This window comes from Ceratotherium simum, chromosome X, assembly GCF_057802395.1.
Source record: "Ceratotherium simum simum isolate JZ-2026a chromosome X, ASM5780239v1, whole genome shotgun sequence".
NCBI lineage: Eukaryota > Metazoa > Chordata > Mammalia > Perissodactyla > Rhinocerotidae > Ceratotherium > Ceratotherium simum.
In genome coordinates this window covers 14,459,830-14,471,170 of record NC_141940.1, presented here as the reverse complement: position 1 = coordinate 14,471,170, position 11,341 = coordinate 14,459,830, and the positions used below count along the sequence as shown (strand labels likewise).

The 11,341-nt window shown below is 39.3% G+C and overlaps 1 protein-coding gene across 3 annotated transcripts in view; it reads right to left on the bottom strand.

The window, feature by feature from the left end:
- Positions 1–1,121: 1,121 nt before the first annotated feature.
- The window catches only part of FGF13 (fibroblast growth factor 13), a 471,100-nt gene continuing 460,880 nt past the window's right edge, over positions 1,122–11,341 (bottom strand). For all 3 annotated transcript variants that reach the window (XM_087427321.1, XM_087427322.1, XM_004441640.3), the window contains 2 exons: positions 4,143–4,341; positions 1,122–2,524 (listed from right to left, as the gene is read on the bottom strand). In XM_087427321.1, coding sequence (XP_087283447.1) covers positions 2,388–2,524; positions 4,143–4,341 — 336 coding nt within the window. In that variant the 3' untranslated portion in view covers positions 1,122–2,387. The remainder of the gene's footprint in view (positions 2,525–4,142; positions 4,342–11,341) is intronic.

Sequence of the window (11,341 nt, the reverse complement as noted above, 5' to 3'; positions counted from 1 at the left end):
GTACGTCAGTGCGTGCCCGGGATCCGAACCCGGGCCGCCAGCAGCAGGGTGCTAATTATTGATTTATTTAAACACCACTTTCTGTTAAAAACAACTTAAGGCAGCTCAAAGAGAATGCTGGGAGTAAAGGATTCTTCCCGGGTATTTTGATCATTTCTTATTTATGTCAGGCTTCCCTGAGACACCAATGTACTGATTTGTTTATTACCAGTAGACCTACACTATTCCTGAACAGTGAAAAAACAAAAGCAGCAACCAAAATAGTCAATAACCAAACCTTAAAGTCCTCAGAGCAATAGGGAGACAATGTGCTACTTTTCTCTACTGACTGAAAATTAGTAAGACTTAATAGAGGGCGGGGGTTGAGTCTATCCATGGCACATGGTACAAAGAGTCTGGAGTCCAAATGAGGCCTCACTTCATGCAGTTAGACTTTAGAGCTCAGGCAGGATGAGACAGGATGAGGGCTTAAGATGGCATCACAAGGTGACTGGGCTGAGCTGGGCTGGGCTAGGAGTTCCTGCTGAATCTGGCCCAAACATCCCAGGAATGGGCAGCCTCCCCTCCATGCAAAAGTATGCTTCTTGGGACCTCAGCAACTTTATTTGATGGATGCCCTGAAAAGCACCAATCAATTATGTTTTACCTGTTCCTCCACTCTTACCTTCATAAATCGACTATTCCTGAAGCATGCGTTGCCAGGCAATGGCAGATTTGGGAAGCTAGTGAAAAGTCATTCACATTAAAAATGTTTACATTTTCCTTCAGCTCTCAGAGGTGGAAAGGACTTTAGATATTTAGTCCTGTGTCTTCCCTCTACCAAAAGAAATGAGCAACAGAGAGGGGAAATGACAGTGTGAATGGCAGAGGGAATACTCGAACATAGGTCTCATTTGTACAATTCGATTACTGAATGGGAAGGAGAATTCTGCTGTTCCAATCTGAAGTCCAAGTACAATAATTAGTACAATAACTACACTTCAGAGTGTTCACGTTAATATGAATCTCTAGACTGGAGATAATCTGAGGGTAGTGACCTTATGCACATAATTCAATGTTTAACTCCCGTTTCTATGACAGTTATTGGCACATAATGGACACCGAATAAATATGTTGAAGGATTTTTCTTTGAATGAATATAAAGAGTTTATTCGGTGCGTATTTGGGTATACAACAACAAATATTAAACAACTTTTTTTTTTACTTTTTTGTGCACAGGACAGAAAACTGCCTGTACATGCTATGTCCACGTTTGGAACACAGATTTTAACAATTATTAATGCACAAAATCTTACATATCATGCAACTCTATGCCAAGATTCCAACTTTCTTCCATGCAACAGATATAAAGATCTAAATGGAAACCTAGCTAAGTCTTAAACACTTTTCCAGAAGCAAGTATAAGTATATGTTGTTTAGGGGTAACCAGTCTTAACATTTCCTTGTACACAATATTCACGTGCCAAATACAATGACAGGAGGACTCATACATATACAGATAAGACATTTCTTATTTAACAACACAAAAGACAACATCACAGTTCCACAGTTCCTGTCTTTACACAAGAAGCCACAACAATAGTTTAACATGATAACACAAATGGAATTAAGAGAAATCTACACTTGAGGATAATCTTTGTTTTTTAAAGTAATCTTTACTGACTGGGGTTGACAAAACAACTCAATTTCTATGCACAAAGTACAGCACAAGAACTTGACCAGAATACTACAAATCTAAAAAAAAATTGGTAAAATCACAAGAACACTGTTACCTTGAGCCTGAGATGCCAATTCAGATTCAACCCTGAATTTGGTTGATTTGGATTAAGTGACACAGAGTTAATAGAACCATTGAATTTCAGAAATCATAAAGTTGCACTATACCAAAGGAAATAATACATTTGAATCAAGCGTAGATAGAAAACATTAAGCCAAGAAAACAACACAGTTCACATAATTTTGTTTGCCCCTACAAAACATTTAAGCAGTTAATTTTGTTTTGTTTTGTTTTTTGTTTTTGAAGAGCAATTGTGGTCTTTTAAATTTTCTTGGTTGGAGAACAAATTTTTATCAGCGTTAGTGCTGTGAAATGTTTTTGGTTTGTCATCCCCAAAGCATCGATGAGATCATGAGAAAATTGGGCAGTCCTTCTCCCAGATTTGGTTCATTGATAATGCTTGGCATTCTTCTGCACAAGCTCAATCTAAATTATGGGGCTTTAGTATGGATGATAAGAAGGTTTAATGGCAGATAGAATAGTGAATTCTGCCTGTTTGTTGGTAAACATCATTGACAAATTTGAACTTTTGGGTGAAGGACTGCTAGAAGAATTCAACAGCACCTGGAGGTAAGGTTCTGTTACAGAGCCCTTGTTTTGCCCTCACTGGCTACGTTGATTCATTGTGGCTCATGGATTTGCCTCCATTCAGCACGCCGGAGACACTTCTGCTCTTGGTTGGAGTCCCGCTTCCAGATCGGGAGAACTCCGTGAGATCGTGCAGTGACGGCTCCTTGTACATGGCCACTGAAAAGCACAGAAAGATGGTGTGAAAGGCCTTGATATGGGCACAGCTCACTGGCCCTCAACTTTTCTTCTGGTTGCTAGGCTTCCATGCTTTAAGCCAAACATGAAAAATGCTGCTTTCAAGGACTCGCTAGAGAGTGGACTGGATCAGATTAAGCAAAATCTAGTCTTGGTGCAGTAGTGTGTAAAGAATTCTAATGCCTAATTTCCATCACTTATGGTTTGTATATGAGAGCATTAATGAAAAGTGCATTTAATAAAGCTCTTAGAAGTTTAAATATGATCTACATCATGCTGTGTAAGCCAAATATTAAAATGTAAAACATTTTAAAATACTGATTTCTATCATACTTTAAAATGCAACTCTCTAAGAGTCTAAATATTAGCACAATTCTTAATGCAATAAATGTAAATATCATTACTGTTGTGCTGTAAATAACAGTGCTAGCTTACACTTAACGGAGCACTTATAATGTGCTATATACTGTTCTAAGTGCTTCACATGCATTATTTCATTTAACCTACATAGGCATCCTATAACGGAGGTACTCTTATCCATATTTTACAGATGAAGAACTTGAGGCACACACAGATCAATAATCTGCCCAAGGCCACCCGGTTAGTAAAGGGTGAACCTGAGATCTGAATCCAAGTAGTCTGGCTCCTGAAAATGTGCTGTTAAGCAGTGCATTGGTGACTTGATTGGGCAGTCTGCCCCTACTCTAAACCCTTATTCTAACCCCTGGTTAGTAACCTCTTGAAGGTCTTGCTCTGTTTCGCCTGTATTTTCTCTCTTTCCCCCACCATGTGTTACTACTTCTAACATCCCTATCTTCTGCAGCCCATTCCTATCCCTCACCCTTTCTAATGTGCTACTAATTGGCTAAAACTGAATGGAAAACAAAAATATGAATGAAATTGTTGGGACGATATTGTTAGGTCCTTAAAGAGGGCCCAAGGAGCTTTCTTTTTTTTTTTTTTTTTGTGAGGAAGATCAGCCCTGAGCTAACATCCATGCTAATCCTCCTCTTTTTGCTGAGGAAGACCAGCTCTGAGCTAACGTCTATTGCCAATCCTCCTCCCTTTTTTTCCCCAAAGCCCCAGTAGATAGTTGTATGTCATAGTTGCACATCCTTCTAGTTGCTGTATGTGGGACGCGGCCTCAGCATGGCCGGAGAAGCGGTGCGTCGGTGCTCGCCCGGGATCCTAACCCAGGCCACCAGTAGCGGAGCGTGTGCACTTAACCGCTAAGCCACGAGGCCAGCCCCAAGGAGCTTTCTAATAAGTGTTAAGTGTGCACACATTTTAGCAACTGTGTTTCTGCCCAGGGACCACTGTGGCATAATTTCAGGTTCTTGGCTGTCCTGAGTTAGCAATTAAGCTACTTCCACATAAGTAAGGTGTGGTTCTACGGAGACCTACTATGGAAAAATTAAAATCAGGAGATTAGATACTATTGTCAATGCTTTCATGTTTTTAAATGTTGTAAAATGTTACTAAATTTTTGTACAAGTGCTTTAATGTGGTAGAATTATGTTCCACTTTCAAAAGCATGATAAAGGACTGATTTAAATACTGATACTCATTGAATCCAGAGCTCCTAAGATATCAAGGTTACCTTTAAGTGGTTTGGGCAGAAAGTGGGCTGCAGGCTTGTTCTTCTTCACGTGGTTTCCTTTCATGATTTCTCCTTCTTTGTTCAGACCCAGATACCACCCTCGGCCTGACTGCTGCTGACGGTATATCATCGATGAATATGTCACGTAATAATTCTCAAACACTGATTCTTTGAATTTGCACTCAGGTGTGAAATGTTCCTGCAAGAAAAGTTAATAAACAAAACCTCAATATTTATAGAATGAATTTCATGGAGAACCATGTGGTATTGCCCTTCAGGTGTTGAGGACATACTTGGTTAAAGCATGTATGACCCGTGTTCTATTTTAATAGCATAAACTATCATCATTGGAAGACAATACTATATATAACGTTTCACGTGATGCTTTAGAAAAAGCCCTAAGTGCAAGTGCTATTGATCAATGATTAGCTCTCTTTGTAATAAGGTCATGGAAAAACTAGAACCAGCCACAAAAGTGTAGTATACTGGACAAATACAAGAACCAAAGATCAAAAAGACAAGCATAAAGCAGTCACATGGAGCTTTGTGCCCCTCAGGACTAAATATGAGAAAATAAACATTTGGTCCTTGTACTTAATTTTCATAGATTCTGCAGTTACTATATACTATAATTTTCAATTTCCCAAGGCTGAAATCTCTGTTACAACGTTATAATGCTGGCTGCCTATATTTCTAAAGGGATGCTACAAAGAAAGGCTACCTTTTACTTTTAGGTAAACCAAATCGATTTTTTTTTTAGATCATTGGACCTTGACTTAAAAAAGAAAAGAACTTCCCTCCCTCACCCCATCCTTGCCTTACAGTAACATTTACAAGCAAATCAATACAGAAACAAGGAATTTACAGTAATTCTACAAGCAGACATGAGAGAGCAGCCAAGGAGACTTTGAACCCTGGAATGTGATTTTCTTCCACGTACTTGGCCATGGTTTCTTTGCACTTGCCCACACAAATGAAGGGTTCCTGACCCAACAGACTGTTTCAGAAAAAACAAAAACAAAAACAGAAAGCCTTCTTTCAAGTTTTGTGTATGCGTGTGTATGCAATAAATCGCTATTAAAAATGGTCAATTGTGAGCAAAATGAAATGAACAGCAGATTTGAATCTCTAAGTAATCCATAGAGTAGCCGAGGATCCACTTGGAGTTGAAGATAAGAAAAATGAGAACCGAGCTACATGTGACAGTGGCACCAAGGAAGCCATTAGTGTTTTGCTAATTTGCTAAGACGTTATGAGGAATGACTTTTGATAAAACCCTAAAAAAATACTTTGTAAAAATATTGCATACTTTCTGGACACCAGTCTTTTCTGAACAATGCCTCCATGGTCCTATTTTCCTTCATTTTCATATTAGATCTCATTCTAAGCAATGTACGCTATCTGACCAACAGGACCTGAAATGCTCTCAGAGAGTCACTTCAGCAAAGAGAGGGACAGAGTCCTCAAAAGAGGCAGCCTTTCTCTGAAAGTTAAACAATTGAACAATTTTCTTTTCTTTTCTGGAAATCCACAAAAAATCTGTTTCACTCAGTAATCTCACTGATTCCCCCCATCTGCCCTTGAGACTGCACAGACTGTAGTCATCTTTGGGGGTTATTTCAGCCTAGGGGTACACTTGATAGATCCTCAGAAGATTCACACAGATTCAACCTACTCAAGAAGAAATGTACTCCTAAGGCAATTATCACATGGTAGGAACCAAAGTGTTCTATTTATGGGCTGTGAAAACTCCTCTTTGTAGGATTCTCTACATAGGGAAAGCCAAGGTATGCTTACAAAGAAATTTGACTAAAGGTCTCCACATTTCTCTAGTGATAAGGACAATTGTATGAAGTGGTGCTGAAATTCTTTGGAAACTAAATCACCATTTGGAAAAAAAATTTCATTCTTGGCCAGTGGGTTTTACTTTCATAAAGAGTCAGAAATCATCTGAAAATAAATATGGTGAATAACATATACGATCAAGGCGAGTGATACTGTTTAGCCACATAAACATACTGTATGACTGACTACAAAACGATGAGATGGGATCACTCTGTGCTCTAAGGCACGTCCCAAAAAAAGGCTGCATTTCACATCTTGTGTGACAGCAGCATTCATTCATTCATTTATACACATTTTATGACAATCTATTATATGCTCAGGTGGTACTAAAAATTCATAGGTAAATAAGACGTGACGTCGGAAAGCTTACCATGTATTTGCAGAAGTCAGACATGTACCTAAATGACCTGGATACAGGGTGTGCTGCCATCAAGTACAGAAAGGGAGGCATAAAGGAGGTGTTGTATGAGAACAGAGGAAGTCTGACTTAATTCTGATTGGGGGACTGGGGAGGGGTGGGCCTCACAGAGAGGGTGTTATTTTAGCTGAGCCTTGAAGGATGGATAGGAATTCAAAGCAGAGAAGGGGGAAGAATAGTATTTGAAGCATAGAGCCACAGTTCCTCTCACCTTCACTTCTGAGTCCTCTGTCTCAGTAACTAGAGTCCATCACCCGGGCAACTGCTCACACTTAAAACCTCAGGGGACCTTGAAGCTCATTCACATGCTCTCCAGTCCATGATCTTTACCTTCCATTCCCATTGCCACTGCTCTCATTTGCACCCTTATTACCTTTCCTCTGGCCTGCTGTAATAACCTCCTGGCTGGTCTCTCCCCATCTGCTGGGAGATTTCGCTCCTAAAACAAAGTTCTCTTCCTCAGGAACTTTTGATAGTTTTGCCTTGCCTACAGTCAAAACGACAACTTGATGTGGCATTTAAAATTGTTCATAATTCAGTCACTACCAGGCCTTCAGTCTCATCCTCTACCACAGAATCATGTGTGCCTTTGTGCCTTTACAGAGGCCATTAATGTCCTTTGTTTAGAATGTCATTCTTCTATCTCTCTACCTACTGGCTTTCCTCTCATCCCTCAAGGTCTAGCTCACATGTGACTGCCTCTGGAATCACATATGATCTCCCCCAGTCAGAAGTGATTACATTCATATTTGTGCTCCCATGATCTCTATCTACATGTCTAGCTCGGTCCTGTGACTCAGGCATATGCTCGATTGGCTCCAGATGGCAGGGGACTTGTCTTACTTCTGAATCCATCTCCCACTCTCATAAATAACTGGTCATATTGCCTAGCAACACACAGCAGACCATTCAATTATTGTTTATAGGATTTGAATTTCAGGGATTCAGATTTAAGTATTGGAAATTCCAGGATACAGAAATGTCAACCAATAAAGTCTGCAGGGAATTTCCTTAACGCTATGTAAGGAAATCAGTTGTATGTAGAAGGAGGCTGTCACTGCATGGGCAGATCCTGCATGCGTGGCTTAGTATCTGTTAAGAATAACAGATACTACTCAGATACTGGCACCTACGACATCAGGAGGAAAAACTTGGTAATTGTTACAACTATCGGAAAATGGCAAGGAAGGACTCAATGAACTGAATGCTCTGTCACATCCTGGCAATTTCTTAGTCATCACCACTAAATTTGGACTCCAAAACTCAGTAGAGAGGGAGGAAAATGAGGCCAAAAAAAGAATATTGAAGCAACCAAAGGAGTGTTCTGTTCTCTGTGTGTGACACTGTCATTTTATCCAGTGTTGGAAGGAGTAGGCAGAAGAGGCTTGATTTTTATCAAATGTGGAAAAATGTGAACATCCCACCCAACACGGGAAGGGCCACCAAAGGGAAGAGGGGTGCAGTTGTATCTCTCTATGTCTCAGCAGTGATTCATATAAATAATAGAAATTGGATTTGACCTTAACCAGGGAAGCCCTATTCAGAGGACAGCAGGTAGACATATGGTGAGGAATCAATCTCCTTTGATTGTCCTGGAGACAATTATTAGAGCTCTTTATAAAGGTAACATAGTGGCCTTGACACATAGTAGGCACTAAACAGAGGCAGTAGTCACTGTGCTCTGCATTTAATATGCATTAGATAAATATCTGCTATCATAATAAATGAATGAACGAATTAAAAAGATGTCAAGTGTTCCCTGCACAGCCACTAAGAAATTACTCGGCATGGCTGCAAAAGAAAAGGTGCTTTATATCTTATAACATTTTATGCATTGATTTCTCGTCAGAGTTGTTTACCTCTCTTGCATATTTATATTTTTCAGAGGAATAACGTCTTTTTAGTTCATGAAATAATCAATCTGTCTCTAAAATCTCTCTTCTATATTATTATCTCTATTCCCCTTAAAGTTCAAGGTTAGTTTTTTCTCAGTGAATATTGAATCTTTTTATCTAAGGAATCCATACCAGTTAGTTATAATGATCATGATTGGGGCAAGGAATGAAGAATATACATTTGCAGAACAAGCAGATCAAGGAGAAAAATCTAATACTTCTTTTTACCAATTTACTCACTATTAAGGGGAAAACAGTTCTTTGGAGGTTGAAATATCACTGACAAGAAGAAAACATTTGAAACCCTCAAGATCAGGTCAATAGAACATATTGGAGAATACTTACAGTCACGAATGGCAGTCAGCTTCCCTTATCAAGGCCTATTAGACCTCCACACAGACTTTGAGAGGCAAGTGAAGAAGGCATTAACACAGTCAGTAATATTGGTTATATGCAAATAACTCCCAGATCCAATGGTGTGCCAGAAAATACCTTTGTTCCAGCACAAAAGGCTTTGGATTTTGTAACTTGCTATTCTCTATTAGAGTCAGAAGAAGCAACAATGCCCTGTGTTGCCCCTGGCACCAAGGGCAAAGTACAGAGGGGTGCACTACCTCTCTGGCCTCCTGGAGCTGCAGCCAGGTCAGAGGAAGCATGAGCTGTGATGGGGGCTTCCCTGAAGGAAGCCAAGTAAGGGCCATGTCCCTCAGCAGGTGATGTGCAGCGACATCCTCAGTAGCCATAACCAAAAAGGTGAGAGCTAAAAACTATCTGTACATTAATTATGTCATCTCAGTGCCCTAAACACATCTACAATACCAAAACACACACCACGACTAAATGCCTTCCTGATTAAAAGAAGTAACTTGGCAAACATAGGCCTTAATAGCAGATTTTTCATACTCTTTTCCCCCTGCTTTTGTATTTTCAGCTATGGTACCACTGATAGGGTGGCAGTGTTTCATTTGAGTCTGTATCTCAGTAGGATGGGAAGTTTTGAGGATTGCCATGTATATTGTCCATAGATAAAATGGCAACGCTAAGCCCCTAGACCGTTGACCAAAGCCTGCAATCACAGCACGGCACAGCAAGTATAACCTTTCACCTATGTATATGCTAGGCCAAGTGCACGCATCCTGGTGTACGATAATGTTTCTCAATACATTTTGTTTTATTTACACATAAGGTTTGTAAAGCAGGCATCATAGAACACAGAAACAAAAACAGTTTATAGATATATGAGTGGGCATTTAAAGAAACTCTGAAAAAGGAACCTAGTAAAACATGATTTCCTCTTTTCAGCAGGTTCTATAAACATATCATAACTAATCTCTCTCTCTTTAATCCTCTCACTTTGTTCTCTTCTCCCTCTTCTCTTCTGGCCACATTTTCAGTAGTGTGATGCTCCAATTAATTTAACAATTACTACCAATAGCAAAGGTCACTCTTCTAATTCTGAGCCATATTCTGATGACAATTAATTTTCTAGATTTAAAGTTAGCAGGTTATTTAAGCAGGTCTGACTTGTGTGTGCCAATTATTCTCCAGCCTAATGAAAAAATATGCATATTAAAACTAGATTTTCAACTCTGTTAGAAATAAAAAAATAGAATTTTAAAATATACGTCATACCCATGGGGGTGACACCATAACTACCTATATTTTCTATACAGCCTTCTCCACTATCTGTGATTTCAAAATTCAAGATTAATTATTATATTCACAACTTTGATGTTCTTTCCTAGGGTATATTTGATGTGAATGAACTTCATTATTACTAAGATCAAAGCACGGGAAGGGAGAGGTTGGAGAAGAGAGAATCAATACTCACCCAGTGCAGTGTAGCTAAGCAAAATTACTAATTCATGATAAACAGAGTATCGTTTGTTCACTCAAATATCCTCTGGACTGTGAGATACTTGAGGGCAGCTCCTAGCATAAGGCCTGGCTTAGAGTCAATGATCAATACACATCTGATGAACTAAATAAAGGAAAGAATGGAATGTCATATGAAGAGAACTTGGAAGTTACCTTGTACAGATCCAAACAAGGGTTCAATGTGGCACTATAGGAAGAGAGGGCTGGTTTTGGAGTAGAGACTGACAAGTCAGAACTTGCTTGCGAGAGCAGAGAGTGGGTGATAGGAGGAGGAAAGCAGCCTACAGAGAAATTCAATTTAAAAAACTGAAGAGGGAGGGAGGGAGGGGGAAAGGGAGGAAGAGAAGAAGGAATAATGAAGACAAAACAATGCTTAAGCTGCAAGAATAAAGAGATTTCCTGTTAACCAAGATATAGGCATTAAACTTCCACTCTTGGTCTTTGGATCTGCAAATAGCTAAACATGTCAATTAAATTCTAGTAGCTTGATTTTTGGAAAATGGGAGAAAAAACCTAGCAGTCCTGCTGACCTTACTGGATTGTTGTAAGAGGATCCAATGAGATGATGTATGTGAAAGCAGCTCTGAAAATTGCAAAGCTCCATAAACATGAAATGTGGGATTACTTCTGATAATACATGCCCAGGAAACCCCGGGCAAAATGAATAAATTCTCTTTTCTTTTCAAAATTCTTTTTCACTATGGCATCAACTTACAAAGAAAGGGTCTACCTATATGTGTTTTATTAACATGGAAGATAAAAATTCTGGCCCAAATTAGGGCTGCACGTGAATTACACTTTGTATTTTGTGTTCTCCTCTAAGCTTGATTCCCAGAAAATTGTTTTGCCTCCCTTCATTTTTCCTTTCTGTCTGCAGTCGGCTGAAAAGGCTGCAGTGCTGTAAGCCACAGCGCTAAAGAAGCAAAGTGCTTAAAAACGGGCTTCATGAAACACCATGCAACAGAATGACTTAAAAGAACACATGTAAATTAGCAACCATTTGTAAAGAACCGCAAATTATAATTAAGAATATGCACATGGACTAACTTCCTTCCTATGGTTACAACGAAGTTTCTTGGTAGCATTTTTATATAGCATGATATTTAATAGATATTTTAATTTACCCTATGCTGACCCTGTGAAATAGGCTAGCACAGTATTGC